This window comes from Calidris pugnax, unplaced genomic scaffold (assembly GCF_001431845.1).
Source record: "Calidris pugnax isolate Ruff unplaced genomic scaffold, ASM143184v1 scaffold133, whole genome shotgun sequence".
NCBI lineage: Eukaryota > Metazoa > Chordata > Aves > Charadriiformes > Scolopacidae > Calidris > Calidris pugnax.
The window spans coordinates 6567200-6589879 of record NW_015090977.1 but is presented as its reverse complement, the minus strand read 5'-3'; the positions used below and the strand labels follow the sequence as shown (position 1 = coordinate 6589879).

The following is a 22680-nucleotide window of genomic DNA, read 5'->3' as shown; positions in this document are numbered from 1 at the left end:
ATCTCTTTCCCACCGAAGAAGGTGGCCCTAGGACTGCTGAGCAGGTCAGCGTGAGTTACCAGCTCTAATATCTTCCTGAGAAGACTTCACACTGGCAGTTGATAGACCTCAGCACGTTAACTGGAACATACTGGTGGCTGGGTGTGAATGAATGAACACGGGGTCGCTCCGGCTCAGGGGTGTAAGGCCAAACCAACAACAGCAGGTTATTTGGCCTCTGAATTTCTGATCTGACACTGGCTCAGAAAGAACATGACACAAGGGACACTAATGACAGTGTTCTGCAGTTTGTTTTTCCTGAGCAGGTCAGCGTGAGTTACCAGCTCTAATATCTTCCTGAGAAGACTTCACACTGGCAGTTGATAGACCTCAGCACGTTAACTGGAACATACTGGTGGCTGGGTGTGAATGAATGAACACGGGGTCGCTCCGGCTCAGGGGTGTAAGGCCAAACCAACAACAGCAGGTTATTTGGCCTCTGAATTTCTGATCTGACACTGGCTCAGAAAGAACATGACACAAGGGACACTAATGACAGTGTTCTGCAGTTTGTTTTTCCTCTTATACAGAAGATCCAAAAAACCAAGGCACAATTATTTTAGGCACTGAAAATACTAAGACTTTTTTTTTTTTTTCTTCCCCAAACAATGTCATTAACACGGCCAAATTGGCCACGGCACTTCAGGTAATTACACTCTGCCTCTCTAAACTGTTAGAGTTTCAGCAGGACGCAGATTTTTTCACAGGAACAGGGTTGTGAAGCTACTGGGAAGCTCTAGCTTATTAACTGCTACTGAGGTGGATCTGAACCTAAAATGTAGGCACCCCCACCTAAGTCTGCTGCTCAGTCACAGTCCTAAATCTCTTTGGGACTCTGCAGCTGAAAAATACAGAATTAATATCTTGCATTTTCACATCAAAGTTAATGCTAATCTTATAGTGTTCCATACATTTATCACACTGCTCTCAATTTAATTGCACGTGCATGTTTAGTCAGGGAATTTTAATGAGACAGTTATAGACAGAATGTAACCACTGTGGCGCCTCTGCCACTAAGCTAAAATGTAGAAAAAGAATCTTGGTAAGTTACAAAGACACATTTGCCATCAGTGTTTCATAAGTACTTACGATTGTTAATCACAAGTCCTGGAGCCTCTCTAAACTGTTAGAGTTTCAGCAGGACGCAGATTTTTTCACAGGAACAGGGTTGTGAAGCTACTGGGAAGCTCTAGCTTATTAACTGCTACTGAGGTGGATCTGAACCTAAAATGTAGGCACCCCCACCTAAGTCTGCTGCTCAGTCACAGTCCTAAATCTCTTTGGGACTCTGCAGCTGAAAAATACAGAATTAATATCTTGCATTTTCACATCAAAGTTAATGCTAATCTTATAGTGTTCCATACATTTATCACACTGCTCTCAATTTAATTGCACGTGCATGTTTAGTCAGGGAATTTTAATGAGACAGTTATAGACAGAATGTAACCACTGTGGCGCCTCTGCCACTAAGCTAAAATGTAGAAAAAGAATCTTGGTAAGTTACAAAGACACATTTGCCATCAGTGTTTCATAAGTACTTACGATTGTTAATCACAAGTCCTGGAAATGGTCTGTAAAAAAAAAAAAAAAAATAAAAAAAAAATTACTGATTCTAAACTGTACAGCATGGGGTCTCCCTCCCAAGGCAGCCTCACCTAGTGGTTCATAACAGAATTTATGCTATAAAACAAACAGAAAGTCAAAGAAACCAGAAGGAACCACCACAGCAGCTCTTGGGCACTGTGGTTTCTCCGCTAGCATCCTGAAAATTCACACAGACACAGAGAGATCTAAATCCTTCCCTCAGTCACAGCTAATTAACAAGGGTGTAACCTCTTCTTCAGAGCTCAATTAAGCAAAACTATCAAGCAGAAGTCCTCTCAGTTAGAACTCTTCATGATTAAGGGTTGAGAATTCAGACCCCTTAGTAAAATAGATTTTTAAAAATTTATCTAAATATAAATTGAAGCTTTTAGAGTCCTATGAAGCAGTCTATGATTTGAGAAACTACACAAACTGAGATTTTTATTTTCAATTTCTGAACTCCTCCTGAGTATGATTCCAAAGTAATAGGCTGCCCAGGGAGGTGTTTGAGTCACCATTCCTGGATGTGTTTAAGGGACATTTAGATGGGGTACTGAGGGACATAGTGTAGGGGAGGACTATGTGGAGTAGGGTAGATGGTTGGACTCGATGATCCCAAGGGTCTCTTCCAACCTGAATGATTCTATGATTCTATGATTCTATTCTGCTCCATGCATACAAATACACTTTGTATGTACGTGTGTGTATATACATCTATGCAAACATACACATACAAATAAAATTCACTTTTATTGTAACTAAACAATACTGTATTTTTATATATTGTTGATAAACTCATTTTACAGAAAAATCCCCATTTATCAAAGAGCTTACCTTAACTCAGGGATTTTAACACAACTGAAGTACTTTAAAAATATTAATTTTAATACTATAATATAAATATAAACATACTAGTTACTGTCAAGACCCAACAAGCTCTGGACCTGCCTCAAAGCTTGATCTGATAAATGGAGAGCAAGGCCCATAAGACTTTAGGGCTCTCAAAAGACAGCTTGCTGTAATATGTAGTATTAATAATACATCCTCTGTCATACTAAATTGGTCAGGTCCTCCAAAGGGGTACCATCTTTAGTTGTGCCATGAACATCTGGGCTTCATTTGGCCTGACATATGGTTTCCAAAGGAGCCAACATCTTCCACTATCTCAAGATATCCTTTTGCATCTCAATTTACTGGAGCTACAGGGCTGTCCTCACTGCAACTGCACGATCTAATCCACCTACCGAATGACAGTAAATTTGATGAACTCTGCCGATTCCAAAATCTTCCTCATTGAGCTGATTTCCAGGTAACTGGGAGCTTTGAACGCCACGCCGGGGGGCATCCCGTCCACCACCACGCAGCCGGGGTTGATGGTGATCTTCCTGTACGGCACTTTCACGGGGAAATTCATACCAATGGCCTCACCTACGAGAGAGGTCGTGTTTATTTTCAAGTCTACATACTTATGATGACACTGAAGAAAAAGTTCTCAAATTGTAAGATCTGAAACTACGAAAATCCACTTGACAAGTAAACCATTATAGTGTTAGATGTTATGGATTACACTCATGAACGTTACTACAAGAGTGTTAGATACAAGTCTCTGCCTCTGACAGCTCATCAAATAAAGAACCCAAAGCCTGTTTCACTAAAAAAGGTTCAAAACAGATATCTAAAAGAATAGCTACATGAAGGAAAAGAAAGCATTTCCTGCAATGTGCACGAAAGACAATTTAACACAGCACCAGTGAAGCACTTCCAGGTACAGAAACCCAGGTTGCTATTGCTGTACAACGCAATTACAAAGTAAAAGTAAAGAACCTTTTTGCTGTATATAGTTTTAAGTTGTATTTCAAGAATTACTCTAGCCCCAGGTTTCAAGAGGTGAGGACTATGAAGCCCTAAGAAGAATCATGGTTTGCCAGCAAAATAAATATTTTATATGTGTTTACCCAGAAAGAAACAGGAAGGGAAAACTTAAAGCAGCCTATACTCTTGGGATTTTTTGTTTAAAACACCAAACAACCTCCATCACTTATGAAAGATTCTTTTTGAAGTCAAAGTACAACATTCATATATAATTCTCAAACTTGGTCATTTTAATGATCATACATATCACCCACCCACTGTGATGATTCTGTAACTTCACTATGAGCAACATTACTTGCATTCACACCCATGGAAAAATGGGGAGTAAGAAGCAATTACCAAATTTCCGGCTAAAAAGATCGTTTACTTGCTCTCTCAATTGTCTGGCCTTTTCTACTTTTGACAGTCGCTCGCTTTCATCATCTGGAAGAAATTGTTAGAATAGCATCAGAATTAAACAGATCCTCCCCCAAGCTTGCTTATCCCTGCATCTTTAGTAGGTATATCTGACTGCTTTGAAATGGCACTTTGTTCCTAGTTTTAGAAGCAACACAATATTGTACAAATATACAAAAAGAGATGGTTGTTAAGAAGTCAGTGAGAAGCTTCAAAATATTTACATGACCAACGTAAGATTCACTATCATGCTAACTTATGCTCTTTGTTGACTGTACAACCAGCGTGACAACCATTTCAGTGAACCAGTGTGACTGATAGGAAAAAAATACATCAGACCAAACAAATAAAATGAAGAATATAGGCACAAAAATGAGATGAAAGCAGAGAGTATACGCACCTGGTATAGTTACTTGAATGATGTTAAGATCTTCAACACCTGCAGCTGTGTTCACCACTGTGTTTGTTGTGGTGCTTGCTGTATTGGCTATATTAGATGAATTATTCTTTCCTAAAAGTAAGAGAATGAATTTAAACAAACATTTGTAGAGAGCTGAAAATCCTGAATGTCATATATACAGAAAATATTTCAAAATAACAGATATTTGCAAAGTTTTCGAAGCAGAACCAGTTCCATATTGAAAACAGGAGCAGCTTCCAATGAGACATATTTATTGAGGGTACACACCACTCTGTCTTTCCAACCCCAGAGGAGAAAGAGAGCTGGGTTAAAGACAAGCTTCATCTTTACCTAGCTGGTTTTCTAAAAAGGGTGTTATGAAAAGGCAAAAAAGAGTATGTGAAGCATGTATTTTGGCATTTTTATTAACAGATAAATGACAGCACTTGCAGTTAATTCAGTCACACCCACTGATCCGTGTGTTCACTGTGTGCATTCACAAAAGAAATCCCTTACAGTTGGATTTGTGAGCCACACTGGCCAGTGGCACAAACTAGCAGAGTTCAAGTAACTCAGAAGAGTTTTGCCAACCCATAGTCACAGATAATAATATGACTCAAAACATTTAATCTGTGACAATTTTCTCCTGGCTATCTGCACTCCGATCTGTGGAGCACTTGTCATTTAGATGAGCTACATATTAGGAGCAAATAATTTACCTGAATTACTTCTGTGACTCACACATTACTTGTTACACTTGGATAAAAGGTAGTAAAGAGTATGTTAGAGGCATGATTATTGTGAGTAAGTTAAAAAATGTAATAGTCCTTTGCTAAAGCTATATAAACTGTAACTGGCAAGTACTTTTCCCAACTTAAAAGCAAACAAGCAGACAAACAGACAAACCACAACGTAGAATGAATCTTTCAGGAATTCATTAGCACCATGCAGCTCTCCTGATTTACATTTCATCCTGGTATCTAGAACGTTAAGCAGTTGCAAAACTCACTTTGGGGGCTCATAGCAGAACTTTCCTTAACAGCTGCCTCAAACATCTCAGGCCTGCAAACAGATTAGAACATTTCATGTACAGTAATAAAATCACATTCATCAATATTAAAAAAAATGCAGTTTTCTAATATTAATTTGTTAAAAGACAGGAACTAAGTGATATCCTCTCAGCCAAACAGTCATTCAGGAATGCAACAGCTGAGAGGCTCCACAACTTCTCTTGTCACTGTTTCTACACTGGTACACAGGTATCTAAACCTATTCTAGAGGAGAAAAATAAATTCTTATAACCCCAAATATATAAATCCCCAGTTCTCAGCTCTTAGTACACTGCCAGCAAGTTTTATGAGTAACCCATAACTGCTCCATGCAGTAGGGACTAAACCAGTGATGTCATAACTGAAATGGGGTAAGAAACTGGGTCTTGCTCTTCCCCGCAAATACGGTTGTGAGTGTCCTTCAGAACAAAGAGATTACCATATCTTGCTCCACCTCTACAAGAGCTTTCCAACCATAACCTCATTTAATAAAAATAGTGTGTATTTTATACATTAATCTAGCAACTGGGCCACACAATTTCATTTTTTGGTCTGCCTTTCAACCCTCATAGAGTAGATTATCAAAGACATATGGAAGCCTTACTTCTTAATAATGAATTTTATCTTAGCTTTGTTTCTCAGGATCTTCTCTAGCCTTGGAATTCCAAACGTGGAAGGTCGGCGGAACGGCACCCCGTCGGGGAGTCCCTCCACGTAGAACACCTCCGGGAAGGATTCAAACAATGCAAATGGCACCTTCACTGGTTTCGTCAGCCCCAGAGCTTCCCCTGAAAAGACAACAAAACAAATAAGCTCCCAGCTACATAACGGTTGTGTATATAAAAAGGAAAACCTCAGGGATAAACAGTATATAATAGCTGGCACATACATAGTAGATTAGGTGGAACCAGCAGGCTTTGCCTTTTTTGGTGACAGCTGTGAGTAGGCAGGAAGAAAATTAACAGTCTCAAACATAACTCATTCTGTTGCACTAAATCTGATCATAATTCGCAGTTGAAAATTAATAATTTGCAGCCAGCTCATGCCACCAGCTTGGTCTGCACACAAGGCTGTCCCATTCGTACTCCGCTTTGTCACAGGCACCGTATTCTGTCTCTGTCTCTGCCAGAGAGTAGCACTGAGGGTGGGTGACATTAGTGTTCTTGTTCCAAAAACTGCACTCAGAAGAGTAATAAGAAGTCACCACTTCCAAAAGTCATTAACTTCCCAACAGCCTGCACCAGAAGAAGCTCATTAACTTCCCAACAGCCTGCACCAGAAGGGAGAACATGGTGCTGGGAGAACATCTCTCCAGACACCACCCATACCATATCGAGCCAGCCAGGGGCTGAATTCATAAAAACTCCCATTCATAAGCAGAGTTAAGAAAACCCAAAAAACTGTGCCAGGCTGTGGGGTCACTATGTCTCCGAGTCATTAAAGAAGCGGTAACCCAACCACAACTTCTCCATTTCCCAACCCAAATAAAATAACTAGTGGAAACGTGACACAGAATTGCAAGCAACCGACGTGAGAATGAACTCAAACGAGGAATTTCTAGAGTACTCAAGGACTGCAGGACTTTTGGAATAAACATATATATCTATTATACATCTAACTGCATGTTCCTAAGAAAGACTTCGTAATAAAAAAGAACTAATAAACTTACCGCATTTTTCATTAAAAAGATTTTCGACTTTCTGTTTTAAGTCAGTAATTTTGGCATTCCACGCCTCTGCCAGGAAGAAATTGGAAGAATTAAATCAAGACATGCATAATAAATCAGTCCTCGAAGACTATTCTAATAAATGTTTAATAAATTATTATGCTTGATAACCGATTTACTACGACAGTAGAGCAAAATGGCTTTCACTCTGCAAACAGCCCTGCAACGTTGGGCTGCAGTCTGAACACGTCCCCATCAACCCTCATTTTCCTAAAGCTTTGAAAGATACTGCTACTAGATAAAGCACGGGTGATTAAAACTGAAGTTAATCCAAGAGTGATCCAAATTTACTATATCAGGCAACATAAAATTGACTCATCTGAACCAGCACCCAAAATAGAGGCAGAAAGTTCTTCCTATGTTCAGTGACGTAGCCCTGGGACACCCACCTCTCTCTCGAGAGCTACAAGCTCTGGGAGGATTTCAGCTTCACTGGGTAAGATTAAACACCCACCGAGCTAATTATTTTGTGTCTGAAAGTGATCAGTGGCAATTCTTAAACCAGTTTACTTGTGGCTGCAGTGAGTGGTCTGTAGCTGGTTTACAAAACTAAAAACTCAGTTGAAAGTTTAAAAAATGTGCAAACTAAAGCTTAAAAAAAGCCTACCTCCAGTAATAACAAGCAAGTGCAATAAAACTGTACACAACTGTGAATGCGAATACTGCCCAAGCCAAAAGGAGCAGTCATACCAAATTTTAAACTGAAAGAGGGGAGATTTACATTAGATATTTGAAGAGATTTTTCATTCTGAGGGTGGTGAGAGCCTGGCCCAGGTTGCCCAGAGAAGCTGTGGCTGCCCCATCCCTGGAGGGGTTCAAGGGCAGGTTGGAGGGGGTTTGGAGCAACCTGGTCTGGTGGGAGGTGTCCCTGCCCAGGGCAGGGGGGTGGAACTAGATGATCTTCAAGGTCCCTTCCAACTCTTACCATTCTATGACTCTATAAATCAGTATCTTATATTCATTCTAAACTGGCTCAGTAGGAGTAAAGAATTCCTTTGTTTCATTTCTTATGACCATATCATCAGTAGGAGTAAAGAATTCCTTTGTTTCATCTCTTATGACCACATCACTAAAAAGCAAGCATGGGGGATAAATGCAAAAAAGCAAGTAACAACAAACTCCAATATAAATATAAGCAAATAATATCAGAATGTAAGGATGCTAAAAAAGCAAGTAACAACAAACTCCTATATAAATATAAACAAATAATCTCAGAATGTAAGGATGCAGAAAAAAAGGTTTCATGAGATTCAGGAACTGCTTACAGTTACTGCCCACAGTTACTCTGAATACAGTTGTAAGGATGCTGAAAAAAAGGTTTCATGAGATTCAGGAACTGCTCACAGTTACTGCTCACAGTTACTCTGAATACAGTCATTCATCTCCCCTGACTACGAGGAATTTGGGTGGCAAATTTGACCCAGCTTTCAATGCAGAGATTCCTGTGCTGCAGCACTGCACAGACAGGCCCGGTCCTCCACGGCTAAAAAGCTCCAGCCCAATGCTCATGAACACAGCTCCATGGCTTCCAGTCCTGTCTGGCTTTTCCTTTACTGGTTTTCTAGAACTGGTGAGGTCTATAATGGTGATCTTGCAAACTTCTCTCCAGTAAATCATTCCTTAGTGATATTTGTTCGGATCCTTCCTAGTCCCTCTGTTCCACTCGGGCACCTCTGCAGGGTGATGCTCAGCATCTCAAGTTTGTGGAGCCCTTATTAAGCTCGTGCCCAGTATCAGATCTCAGCTGGGTTCGTGCACTCTGGTGGTACTGGGCACCAGAGAAGTCCTTCAAGGATCTGCAGCACCATGAAATATCATCATGGCAAAAGACTAAAGGGATAGATTCTGAATCCAAGTTAATAAGCTGCAATGGACCTGTGCTGCATTTGTACAGCATCCTCCACACAGCATCCAGGATTTCTCCAATGAGGATTATTCTACATGATGAAGAACCGAACGTACATGAAAACAACAACTTCAGCCATTCACTAACTGTAGAATAAAACACGAACTCAAAATGTCTCTGATATGTAACCATCAGAGATTTCAATACCATCATTAGTAAATTGCATGTGTGCTTATTCCCACAATATTTACCAAAAGAGAACTCTCTTCCTCGTGGCTTGAAAGTTATATTGGACCCATTGGTTTGAGAATTAGTTCGCACATCTGTTGTTTGTGACTTATTAGGACCTGTAAAAAGAGATTACATATGGACATGCAGAGAGCAGAAGCAAGGCATCATATGAAACAAACAACACCTCAAAATTGATTACCAGAGAAAACTTAAATTCTCAATCGAGACTAGAATAAAAAACCCCTAAAGAAGTTCTTCTAAGGTTGTATTTAAGCATTTGAAACTACTGCTCACATCTGTCATTTCTCTGGTCAGGACTACACCAGTTCCCACACATCTGCCTGGAATAAGAGGCCCAAGTAAACTGTCAAACACTCACATTCTACATAACCATCACCTACAGAAACAAAAATAAAACTGTTTCTATATTGAAACGTATCTGAGCTCTGAAATGAAACCAAGTTTGGTACATGAGGTGCATGCATATGTTAATTATGGGCTATGAAAACTGAGAAGAACAGAAGAAAACACTAGAAGAATAGAACAGAAGAGCAGTAGAAGAATATTTAATGATATTTCTTCCATACCTTCTTCAACAGTAACTTCAATCTCTGGAACATTTGAATTGCCTGCAGGACTTTGTGACCTTTTTGAACTCTTTGGACTCATTGCTGGAAGTCAATATAACACAAGCTGTAATGCACAAACCCTCTATAATGTATATTCTACACAGCTAAGGAAAAGAACCAGCTGGATTCTGAAAATTCCAACAGCCTGAATCACTTGTGTCAGTTATACTAAGTACAGTCTGCTTTGTAAATGCTGAGCAACACAGTGATGCTCACAGCCTTAAAAAGCAGGTTGAACACTCTCAAACCAGGCAGGTATCTCACTTAAACTTTCACTCCACTAACTCAGAAGAGAAGCCTTTGTCCTCTCTAAGTGTGAGGAAAAGCTTTGGTAAATAAATAACAAAACTATTAACTTCTGAATTTATTATAGACATCTTAAAACTTAAATGACTTCCTTTTTTATTATTTTCTTCAGAAATTTCATTGTTAATTTATTTAGTTCACTGCTATAAGTTAAATATATTTTAGGCCATTAACAGCAAAATAAAAGTTGTAGAAATTGGGTAAATTCCATTTTCTATATTGGAATAGTCTTAAGTAAAAAAAAAGTAGGTAAATTTATGTTTTGAGTAACTTTCAAATAATAGCAGATTTAGAGGCTACATAAGCTAGCTCATCTTAAGTAATGCCCTTTGTTTGTAACACCTGTATTTTTAAACCACAAAGACCTCTCAGTCTGCTAAGGGAGCAGAAAGCAAGTATTACCAATTGATACCAGCAAATAATACTTAATTGTTTACCTCTTGTGTTTATTTTACTCGCCAGTCCTGGGGGCAAATAGGAAGTGACAAGCTCAGGCCTAAAAGATGAGAATAAAATCCAATCAATTACACATGTAAGAAAAAATACAGCAAAATGTTACAAGTTTCTTGGAATTCAGCAGAGTTCAAATTCCCAAAACATGAGATCTCTGTAATAAAATTCTTCTAGAAGCATCTGGTGTGATTCTGCATCTACTATAACCACAGAGAGTTAGAAAATATAACTACATTTTCTACTCTAATTTTCGTCTGCGTTTATTTCAAGCAAAAAGAAAACAAAAAGGAGGAAAAAAAAGGAAAAAACCCTTCCAGGTACAAAACCATTTTCCCCCGTGATCCTTGATGCATGAGACACACAATTTATATAACTCTATAAATCTAATAAAGAAGGCATATCCTTTTATGAGATAAAACATACGTGCAAAATGTTCTTCTTGTTTCACGGAAACAGAATTTAAGTAGCATTTAAAATCTATAGTTGTTGGGAAGAAAATCACGTAAAATTGAGGGTAAAAATAACTGAATTATAAACCTACTTTTTAACAACAAACTTGATTTTGCCACTCCCTCGGACAATCCTTTCAAGGCGTGGAATTCCAAACCAGGTGGGACTACGGAAGGGGATTCCTTCTGGCAAGCCCTCGACGTACAAGTACTCAGGGTTCGACTCAAATACAGGATAGGGAACTTTCACTGCCTCTGAAAGCCCCAGAGCTTGGGCTGAAAAAAGAGATTTAATGATATTTTATACACTCAAATGGGTGGTATTTTTCTCTCAAGTGATTTTAAGAAGCTTGGCTGACAGAAGCTCTGCTACTCAGAGATAATTAAAAAGCCCAAGAGAAGTATTTAAATAGATTTTCTATTATTTTCTGTAGAATAATTGCAAATGGCAACTCTGTCCATCTTGTTACAGATAACACATAAGTCTGCAATGCCTAATATTTTCTTCTAAGAACTGTCTTCACCCAGAAGCCTTTTGTGCATATACCATCTGGCCCACAGCTGGAAAAACTCCAGCTAAGGATGTTGTTATAAAGTCATTCATGTCAGGGAAGAGTCAGTAAAAAGTAAGTGAGAGAAGCCAACATTTCCACATCTGACCTAGCACGTTTCTGATGTTTAAATAAGCATAGTAAAATTTAAAATTCTTTTTTCAGACATGTTTTAAAACACAGCAACGTTATAAAACAGTTCCATTTAACATGTAACTTACCAAACTTTGTATTAAATATCTCTTCTACCTGCTTTCTTAGCTTTGTGATCCTGATGTTCCAATCTTCTTTGACTGAAAGGCAGAAACGGGTATGTCAGAGTATTACCCAGTTGTAGATAAAGAGGTACATTCAAACACAAAAGGCAGAAACGGGTATGTCAGAGTATTACGCAGTTCTAGATAAAGAGGTACATTTAAACACATTTTTTTTTTCAACACAAGAACTTGTAAACTATGAACAAAATCACATCTGAGTAGACAAGGACACACAACGAGTAACGATTATTAATGGCATCTGAAATGATACACGTAATTCCCTCTGCATAATGGAAAATCTGTTTAAATGTAGTTACAAATTTCAAACATTGCCCCAAGAGGGAGAACCTGTTCTTCAGAACCTTTAGAAGCAGGAAGGAATTTTTCTAGTGGCTCTCACAAAGTTGAAATTAATTAACCATAATGCATAAGAACAATAGTCCTTAGAACAGAAGATGGGAATGTAGAGGGTGCTTTGCTAAACATTTTGATTAGCATAAAAAAAATCATCTTCAATCTTCTTCTCTATTACAAATAAAAGTAAATTATAGGAGTGCCAGCCAGAGCAGACAATTTGTAGCTCAGGTGGAGAAGAAAGCAAAGGACACTGTCAGCAATAAAAAGCATTCCTTTTCTGACAAACAGCATAACTCAATTACTTTTCATCATAACCCACAAATAACAATTAACTGCTACTGAGCTAATACCATTCAGGGTTATGGAAAGCATGCATGATGGAAACTATACAGATTGTTTTTGTTTCCAAATAATCTTTTTGACTAACAAATTACCTGACCTTCTTTATTTCTAGCTTCTTATACTGTCAAGGCAAGATGCGTTCGTATTTTTGCAATCTGGCTTACTAATTTGATAGATTTCACAGGTATTTAACACCCACGTATGTCCATACTTACTCACAGGCTGTAGTCTCGTTAGCAAGGAATTAGACTGACTAATATAGTTTAAAAAATTAAAGCGTTGTTTGCAGGCTATCTGTTGAGATCACCGAATTATTCCTTTGCAAGTGACATTTTGCTTAAAATCTAAAGTTTGCTAATATTCCCTAGCACCATAAAGTACTGCACCTGCAGTAAGAGATAGTCAGCCTTTGCCTGGGAAAATGGTTTTCCCGGAGCTCTAAAATTGGGAGGTTTAGAGGACATTTGTTGCGTTTCCCTGATTGACACCAAACCCTGGGTGAGCTTTGTGGGTGCTGGTAATACCAGACTCACCTAAAAGCCACTGAAGAATATAACTAGTGGAAAAAAAAAAAAAAAAAAAAAGTTATTCTGAAGGTTCAAATACTCTGAGTTTTAAGAATCAAGGCCACTGCATGGCAGTTCTTTCAGAAAGAGGATTTTATTAGCTGGGTTTTTACTACTGTTGCTGTCACTGGCACCTGCTGTCATTACTTCATGGTCAAATTGTCAGTTATTTTGTCAAATTTCCCAACAACTGGAGTTTTGGTAACAAACCAAACCAATCACCTGTCTTTTCTTTCCACTCCACATAGAACACAGCCTTTTCTAGTGAGCTACCCTCTTGCTGAATACAAGTATTTTCCTAATATCCAAGCAAAACCCACTGTACGTTGTGATGACATAAGATTACATGACCATTAAATCATATTCTTTCCTTTTTTTTTTCCTGCTGAGAGCTCAACACAATTATTTCCTGAAGCTGCAGCTTATTTATCTGGTGAAATGCGTGTGGGGAAAAACCCTGGCAAGCCCTGGGTTGGGTTTGTGTTATTACTACCAGCAGCTTCATGCTCTGGACCATACACTGCCATAGCAAGAAAGCATCTAACACCAATTTAGAACATCTGATTGTCTCAGGAAATAAAAAAAATAATCTGGATTCTCTTGCTGTGTTGAAGGCACTTCAAGCTCCCAAGAAGTCATTACAATTCCTTACCACCAGAGGCCTGAAAAAAGCCCACCAGAGGCCTGAAAAAAGCCCACCAGAGTCAGCTGTGAAAGGCTGAGGGGCTCCAGAGCTTTGATTCTGGCCAGGAAAGTAATTCCTGTTCTCCCGGGCTGTGCAGGTGATCCAAAGAAAGCTGGACTGCACCACAGCCCAGAGAGCCGTCCACCTTCATCATCAATTACTCCTTTTCAGACCTCACGAAGAGCGTGTGGGCACGCTCATCATGGAAGGGTGACTACTCCTTGAAAAATGTCACATTGATCCAAATCTGTGTCCCCACCAAGCCCTTCCCTTCCCACCTGGAGACAGCACCCATCTTACCTGGGGTGTTCGACGTGGGCTGAATCACTTCGGGTGAAGTCAGAGTGAGCAGCTCCGGTCTGCAACCAGAAAACGAAAAATGTACCCATTCTTGACACAAATTAAGAACTACATACTTATGACATGAATTAGAAAAGTCTGGATTTTTCTATTCTGTATTTCACACTTGTGAAAATACTACAAAGATCTTTTAAAAGACTCATCTGTATTGCAAATAACCACTTTATAATGCAGAATATTTAATCTGCTTATTTGGTAACTAGAGAGCGAAAGCTTCATGTCTTAATGACACTTGTGAAAATACTACAAAGATCTTTTAGAAGACTTGTCTGGCTTGCAAATAACCACTTCATAATGCAGAATATTTAATCTGCTTATTTGGTAACTAGAGAGCGAAAGCTTCATGTCTTAATGAAACCAAGTGCTTGATTAGACAGTGTTTGTTTGGTGAAACCAAGTGCTTGATTAGACAGTGTTTGGCCTTTTTTTTAAAAAAAAACAAAACAAACCCAACCCAACCAAATACCAGTTTTTTAAAAAAAAACAAAACAAAACAAACCCAACCAAATACCAACTTTAGGCATTAAGACCAAACACTTACCTTTTGATTACAAATTTTATTCTGTTGCCCACTTGAATGATTTTTTCAAGGCGAGGGATCCCATACCAGGAGGGACTCCTAAAGGGGATGTTCTCTGGCAGCCCTTCAACATAGAGGTCAGTAGGATGGGCCTCAAACGTCTGGTAGGGAACAGCTTTGGGCTCGGTGCTCCCCATGGCCTCGGCTGATAGAACAAAACACATCCAGAGACTGCACATCAAACCACTTGGCCATCAACCTTAACTAAAATCCAACTAAGCTACCACATCTTCAGACAGTTGCAGTCATGATCTTTGGACCTGGGACAATGCAGGGCAACTAAACCCAACGGATTCCCAGTCTCAGCACATCAAAACAACAAACATTCACCACATGGTATCACGGTGCTACCGAGCAGCCACGATGCTTGACTGAAGATTGCTGGGTTCCTCACTGGGGCATAATACAGTGATTTTATACAAAGCTTTTAATAGAGCATCATGCAACATTTTATTCTAGCTCTTATGAAGTTAACTTTTCTTTTTTAATATTGGGGAGAACATAAAAATTCACTCAGAAATGTTATAATACTAATTTTAATAATACTGCAATGGATATAAATAAGTAAATGGTTTTATTCAGCATCAAAGAAAAGAAATCCAAATAGGAAGGAACTGAACAATTAGAAGAGCTGTACGTATAAGATTTATAAATTTTTTTAACTCTGAATTTACCTTGTTGTATAAGCAGTACATCTCAACTACTATGATTTTCAACATTTGAACAAACTGATCAAAGGTCTCATTCATGTAGATGTTCAAAGGAAATAATGAAAGCAACCTTCAAGAAATATGAAGCCATAAAAGAAAAGAAAATAATAATACTGTACTCACCAAACTTTTTACAGAAGAGTTGGTCTACCATCTTTCTGAGTTTGGTGATTCTGGCATACCACTCCTCTTTCACTGTATGAGAGTGACACAGAACAAAGACAACATTTCCTAATTATTTTGGTTATATTTCCAGTTATTCAGTTTATAGTGGGCATAACCATCCTGCATTTTCAGTGTCCTGGTTTGAGGATCTGCTTCCTCTGAGGACAGAGCCACTCATCGTCTTTTACATCATTTATGACTTTAAATTATGATTGTTATATTAATACTGCAAGCTGTGTATTAAGATCTGACCCGATCTGCAGAGGGTCTGGGTGATTAGAAACCACAGGTTGTATTCTAAATCCTGTATTATGCTACTTATAAATTGTGCTACATGGATTCTTCTCCTAGAAATCCTGGGCCGTTCTGCTTTGTCTTGGAGCTGGTATCAGTCTTCTCAGGGCTTCGGGGCTTCGGTCATTTCATAGAACCTTCCTGACCAAGCTGTTTCCCACAGGAACATGGATGCAAAGTGTCTTTTCTTCTGCCAGTCAAAACACAACTTCCCTGCCCGTCCCATTGCTCTCCTGCTGGGAGAGAAGCCAGCAGGGGCTGTGGAGACAAGCAGCTGGGAGCAGGGCCTGGTGCGACACAGCTCACTCTCTCCTGAGGTGGCAGCAGACATGAGGAGGGTCTGAGGAGCCTCAAGTTGCCCCAGGGAAGGTTCAGATTGGATGTTAGGAGAAATTCCTTCACCAAAAGGGTTGTCAAGCACTAGAATCATAGAATTGTCTAGGCAGGAAGGGACCTCCAAAGGTCATCTAGTCCAACCCCCCCGCAGTCAGCAGGGACACCCCCAACTAGACCAGGTTGCCCAGGGCCTCGTCGAGCCTCACCTTGAATATCTCCAGGGATGGGGCCTCAACCACCTCCCTGGGCAACCTGTTCCAGTGCTCCACCACCCTCACAGTGAAGAACCCTCTCCTAATCTCCAATCTAAATCTGCTCCCCTCCAGCTTAAAGCCATTGCCCCTCGTCCCGTCACTACAGGCCTTTGTAAACAGGCTCTCCCCAGCCTTCCTGTAGCCCTCCTCAGGTACTGGAAGGCCGCTATTAGGTCTCCCCAGAGACTCCTCTTCTCCAGGCTGAACAACCCCAGCTCCCTCAGCCTGTCCTCGTAGCAGAGGTGCTCCAACCCCCTGATCATCCTTGTGGCCCTCCTCTGGACCTGCTCCACCAGGTCCATATCTTTCCTCTATTGAGGGCTCCAGACCTGCACACAATACTCCAGGTGAGGTCTCACCAGAGCAGAGTAAAGCTGAAGAATCCTCTCTCTGGACCTGCTGGCAATGCAGCTTTTGATGCAGCCCAGGATGGGACTGGCCTTCTGGGCTGCAAGTGCCCACTGCCTGCTCATGTCCAGCTTCTTGTCCACCAGCACCCCCAAGTCCCTTTCCTCAGGGAAAGGTTCAGTGGGACATGAGGGACATGGTTCAGTAGTGGCTTTCGTAGTGTTAAGCTAATGGTTGGACTTGATCATCTTAAAGGTCCCTTCCAAACTAAACACTTTTATGACTCTGTAAGACGATGAGCTACTGAGAGATGAGGAATCCAAACAGAGGGAGAGGAAAATGGAAGGAAATGAGGCTCAGACAGCTCCTGTCTTCTGAGCTGTGTTCCCTGAGACATTATCAACAGCTTCCACAGACATTCTCTTCTCTCAGAAGTAACACAGAGGTCACACATGAATACATAATCATTACAAATTAGTGAAAACAAGCATCGTAAAGTGACTGTTTGTAATACTGTGCCATCAAAATGGGTTATCACTAGTTTTCTTAGCTACAAGGGTTTTCCAGGATATGTAATGTACCTGCTTTGTCTTCATAATCAGTATAACCACATTAAATACAACCAAAAAAAAAACAGAGAAAAGGGGTAATTTAAAAACCCACATGAGAGTACAGTTAAGTTTAAGACTCAGTCATTAGCCTACCTGCTATTTTTGTAGTCAAATCTGATGCTCAGAGGAACAGTACGTTATTAAGACTCAAGACACTAAGTTAGCTTATACTGCAGGAAAAGTTTAATTCCTACACATGTTAAAGTGGTATCCTTATAACATAATTTCTTTGCTTAATTTAGATCCTTAACATTCGCTTTCAGTACAGCCTTTTATATACTTTTTACAACAGAAGACTATGAGTATATAATACAACATAATGGTGCTGCAGTAGTGCAGATACTACCATTTATATCCTTGTGTCCCTGTCTGCACTAAGAATTTCTCTGGTATTATGAAAAATTCACAGTTCACCCAGGCTGAGGTTGCCAGTTAGAATTTTGAGGTTGGGAGCAATTTGTTTGCTACCATTGGTTCAGGCACACAAGCTTTCAGCACTCGGCTAAATTGGACAATTTGGAAAAAAATGCCCTGAAGCCAAGAGACGTTAAAATACAACTGGAGAAAAAAACAAGTCCAAAAAAGTAATCGACCAACTATCGCCCGTGCGAAGGCACAATTCTTCCTTTTTTCCATTCTAAACTTTTTCTTACAACTTGAGGGGAAATGAATTCATGGGTGCAACTCCAATAGAACCCTGTTCCTGTAGCCTTGTTTTCACATGGTCATTTTTGTTACCCTTGGCTGGGTGCTCATGGAGACAAACCATGTAAGAGCATCTGCTGAAAAGTATTACTGATGGCAGAAGGGGTTAGATTGTGTTGCCTTTGCACCGCTACATGAAAATGGAGTCCCATCATCCGAGCAAGCCAGATGCTGCAATCATAAACGTCACTATAACCAGTATGTTCATTACTGCATTTCTTTTAATCTCATTTTGGCAAATACCACATATAAGCAATTATTCCATGATACAGACAGTTCCCTACCCAGTAAACTCTATCAGCTATGGAAACTACTGCCTTTTTTCTGTATCTCAACAGACTGACACTCATTGGTTTTCCTTCTGTCCAGCTGAATCAAACCAGTTGACAGTGTGTAGATTAGTAACACCAGCTTGGAGAGCCAGTGGAAAATTCCTGTCACTTGATAGCTAACGAAATTTCAAAACAGGAAGAATTATTTGCAATGAGTTATTAGTAAAAGGAAATGGTAGCCACCACTATGACTGACAAATAGGAAATCATACTGTACTTGTACAACTCACACGTCTGAAGACCTACCTCCTGCAACCGGTTTGTCCAATGGCACATCTTCCCGTGTTGAATTCAAAAGCTCATGCCTGAAAGAGTGAAGATACACGCTTCAACAGTGACATAAGCTTGGATAAACCAGAAATTACAGCATACAGTTACAGGCTCTGTAGCAAATACAAGTTACCAGTGAAGGATCAGGAAGAAAAATACAGGGAACATCCCCAACATTAAATTCTAATTAACACCAAAGCATTATATGAGCTGGTTAGAACCCTACTGCTTGATACCCGTATCTACCTGAGCCGTACCATTTCATGGTAACACACACATTACATGAAAATTATCTCTGAGGTCTAAGATGCACGTCAACAGAAACAAAGATTCAAATAAAAAATTTAACCTTTAAAAATGTAAATCTCAAAGCAGACATTTTCACTTCCAAAATACATCCAGTTTTATCCATATTAGCACAACAAAAAACCTAAAAATTCTGACATTTCTCACGGAGCTGAAGCTGAATGATGTTCTGATGAACAGCATAAATTAATTACTGTTAACAACTCAGACAAATTTGACAATGGCAGGTGCCAGCATTGCATAAATATTAAAATCTGCACACAGTGTCTGATTTCAAGCGAGTGCAAAAGGTAGATCTGTCTGAAGCAAAGCCCCAAACTGGAAAAGGTCAAAATCCACCTGGTACCAAAGCTGTGTGTGGGTCTCCTACAGCACTGGATCTCCAAGAGCCCCCCACCTCTGAGATCCAGCACCCAGCATCTCTCCCTGCACACCCTGACTTCAGGCTCCATCCAGGCTCCCTTCCAATGCCATCTGCCTTTGTGGCAATGTTCAGGTTCTTCTAAGAAAGCCACAAAGGCAAGAAAAGAGAAGGAGAAAAAGGAGGCCAGAACATCTAATGGGTCTCATGTCTCCACTTTAAAGGCAGACGATGCTCTGCCAGGCTACCTACGGGAGGCAAATGAGCCCTCAAGCAGCTCCTACATACATCTAAGGTCTTCCTTCATGTGAGCTCTCTGATCTACCTCCAGACACACCAAGGACATGCATCCAACTAAGTCACAGGAACCAGCACCTATTTTGGCCTTAAGCCTGCCCTGGAAGATGCTATATACAGACGTGGCCATAGACGCCTCCATACAGCATTCCAGCAAAATAAAAGTTCAACTGAAATTTAGGCCAGGATCCTCAGATAGCATAGAATATCCTCAAGTCTATGGCTTTCAACATGTATTCCAGCCAGAATCCAGAGATTAAAACAGTACAAAGAGATCTGACCATGAGAAGAAGTCCATAATATTGAAGAGATCTACCCAGATGTTTCCAGATCTATTCTACGTTGGCAGAAATGAGTTTGGAAGTTCTTGATAAATGAATAAAATGAAGCAGCACGGAGCCAGAAGAAAACACTAAGTAATACAGGGACAAAAATGCAAAATTCCTTACTTTTTGATCACAAACCGGATCCGCTCCTTTGCTAGAAGTATCCTCTCGAGCCGGGGAATGCCGTACGTGGATGGCCGCCTGAAGGGAATTCCTTCTGGCAGCCCTTCCACATATAAGTCTTCAACATGAGACTGGAAGAGTGGGTATGGGATAGACACGGGACCTTTTGCTTTGATGGCTTGAGCTTTAGGAAAAAAGGAGAATTAAAACATCAGACCGCTTGTAGCTCTACTCACACTATCTGTTTGATATCACTCTGAAAGCACTGAAATCAGTAGAGAGGCAATAACCCCCTCAGCACATTTAAACATTCAAGCATTCCTATTTATGGGGGTTTGGTTTTGTTTTACAGCAAAATCACTCTAATTCACAGTAAACAAGCTGCAGACCTGCATGCATATGTGGAGTCTCCTCTTTTCTGTTTACTCTGTAAACACTTAATAACAGACACTGCACCTGCTACAGTGAAGTTTCACAGTATTTTGGTTTTGTTTAATAGCACATTTTGAAAGATGAAATTATCCAGGCTTAATTATAAACCTAACATGTTTCAGTTCATTAGCTCTGTTTATTATTGTTTGTTTCTACTATTGAGTGACAAGAGTCATTAATGCCCTGGGGCACACACCCCTGCTTTTGAGCGAATTTCCCAAAGCTTTGGTCCACTTCAGAAATCCAAGGAATCACGAATGAAATAAACAATACACTTCTAACACCACCGAAAAAAAGCACGGCCCTACTAATGGAATCTTTGAAGGAAATGAAAAGCAAATAACAGATTCACCCACTGTAGGAAAATAACCTCAATGTATTTCTTTAAGGTATGAGGACGATAATCCCAGCAATACCCCCATCAGGCTGGCAAACACGGGAGAATGGCGTAAGGGTTTGCAAATACCAAGAGGGCTTAATTTCTTTATACTCACGAGGGTACGTTAATTTTGTAGGCCATGCAACAAGAATTCTCTATTACCATCTGACTGGTCTGCAAATAGTTTGGTACCTTCTGTTGTTTTGCTATGGAAATCAGATGCAAAAAAATTATTTGAGGAGAGAAAAGGCCAAGCTGAGGCCAAATTAAAAGTACGGCGATGTTTTGGCAGGGTTTCTGAAAGCAAAACTACTCAGGGCACCTTTTCAAGCAACTTAATGTTAACACAGAAGTGGCAGTGGTTTGGACATCAGCGTACACAAAACTCTTACATTAACCCACAAATTCATAGAATCACAGAATGGTTTAGGTTGGAAGGGATCTTAAACCTCATCTAGTTCCAACCTCTCCACCCCTGGAGGGGTTCAAGGCCAGGTTGGACGGGGCTTGGAGCAACCTGGTCTGGTGGGAGGTGTCCCTGCCCAGGGCAGGGGGTTGGCACCAGCTGATCTTTAAGGTCCCTTCCAACCCAAACCATTCTATGATTCTAAGCCAACAAATCTGAGGAGAATTCTAGGAGTTCTGGACATCCATAACTTATTTCAGTAAACTGGAAATTGCACACTCATGCAGACAGGAAGAATTGGAATCTGAGATGGATTTGGTTTGTGAATCAATGAAATGTTGTCATCCACAGGGAAAAAAGAGATCATTTAATACCATCTGGCCCGCTATGGGAAGTCAGGAATAGCTCTGTGTTCAACAGACTCCACAGGAGATTTTTAGGCTGGCAATGAGCAAACACCAAAACCAAAATTAAAGCAATTCACCAAGAATGACACTCCTTTCTAGAGCAATTAAAATACCGAGAATCAGATTCTGAACTATTTTTACTTGGTGTGAGTTGCTTTCAGTGGGCTGTTTAAATGTCAGCTGGTAATCACACCCAAAACACGTAATAACACCGACATCACAAAGTCCGTTCTGAAATAACTTCCACTTTTCACAGCAGAGGAGCACCAGCATTTATTTTGAAATTTTTGCTGATGCTTTTTTAGCCTGTGATATGTGAACACAAAATATGTCTAAGTGCAACGTCGGGAGACAAATTCCAAAGTCTAACATGTGTGCTTTTTCTCTCCAAGAACCACTAAAATGTAATTGTTGCTTCACTGCAAATCAATCATAATCAGAGAAGAACAATCAGTCAGTGGTAACCTCTCCCCAGAGCCATTTTACAAGATTATTTCACTTAAGGACTTGGTGTAATTACAGGAGAAAGGCCAGCTCTCTCAAATGTGTGTGCCCAAGCCATGAGCTCATGGTGCTCCAGGAAACAGCCCAACTGAAAAATAAAATCGAGTTTCACACTTAGGTGCTAAACAGGCACCCCATTTGGAAATTACTCCACTCATCAAAAAAGCTACTTTCCCCCGTTTTAAGTCTTCTAATGATATTTAACCCTTTGGTGCTGTCAGTACCAGTCCTGCTCCTGAGCCAAGAAGAAGACACGGACCGAGGAGCTGTGATTTAGGGTGTCAAAGCGCTGGAGGTGACTCTTTGGAAAGGAGTGTAACACGTACCATATTTTTTTTCAAACAGTTCCTCAACTTGCTTTCTCAAGTCGGTAATTCGCGCGTTCCATTTCTCTGCAAATTAAAAAGGAGGATATGTCAGAGTACAAATGAGACAG

At 40.1% G+C, this 22680-nt stretch overlaps 1 protein-coding gene across 7 annotated transcripts in view; it reads right to left on the bottom strand.

Annotated features, from left to right (window-relative positions):
* The window catches only part of GTF2I (general transcription factor IIi), a 62769-nt gene that overhangs the window by 6953 nt on the left and 33136 nt on the right, over window positions 1-22680 (bottom strand). For 6 of the 7 annotated variants that reach the window (XM_014953302.1, XM_014953305.1, XM_014953304.1 and 3 more), the window contains 18 exons: window positions 22571-22636; window positions 20117-20300; window positions 18680-18738; window positions 15512-15583; window positions 14640-14823; window positions 14039-14097; window positions 11753-11824; window positions 11073-11256; window positions 10516-10574; window positions 9731-9814; window positions 9164-9259; window positions 7010-7075; window positions 5945-6128; window positions 5301-5353; window positions 4292-4402; window positions 3835-3918; window positions 2868-3051; window positions 1582-1610 (listed from right to left, as the gene is read on the bottom strand). In XM_014953302.1, the coding sequence (XP_014808788.1) occupies window positions 1582-1610; window positions 2868-3051; window positions 3835-3918; window positions 4292-4402; window positions 5301-5353; window positions 5945-6128; window positions 7010-7075; window positions 9164-9259; window positions 9731-9814; window positions 10516-10574; window positions 11073-11256; window positions 11753-11824; window positions 14039-14097; window positions 14640-14823; window positions 15512-15583; window positions 18680-18738; window positions 20117-20300; window positions 22571-22636 (1830 nt within the window). Of the gene's footprint in view, window positions 1-1581; window positions 1611-2867; window positions 3052-3834; window positions 3919-4291; window positions 4403-5300; window positions 5354-5944; window positions 6129-7009; window positions 7076-9163; window positions 9260-9730; window positions 9815-10515; window positions 10575-11072; window positions 11257-11752; window positions 11825-14038; window positions 14098-14639; window positions 14824-15511; window positions 15584-18644; window positions 18739-20116; window positions 20301-22570; window positions 22637-22680 lie in introns of those variants that run through there. The other variant, XM_014953307.1, reaches the window with a different exon arrangement.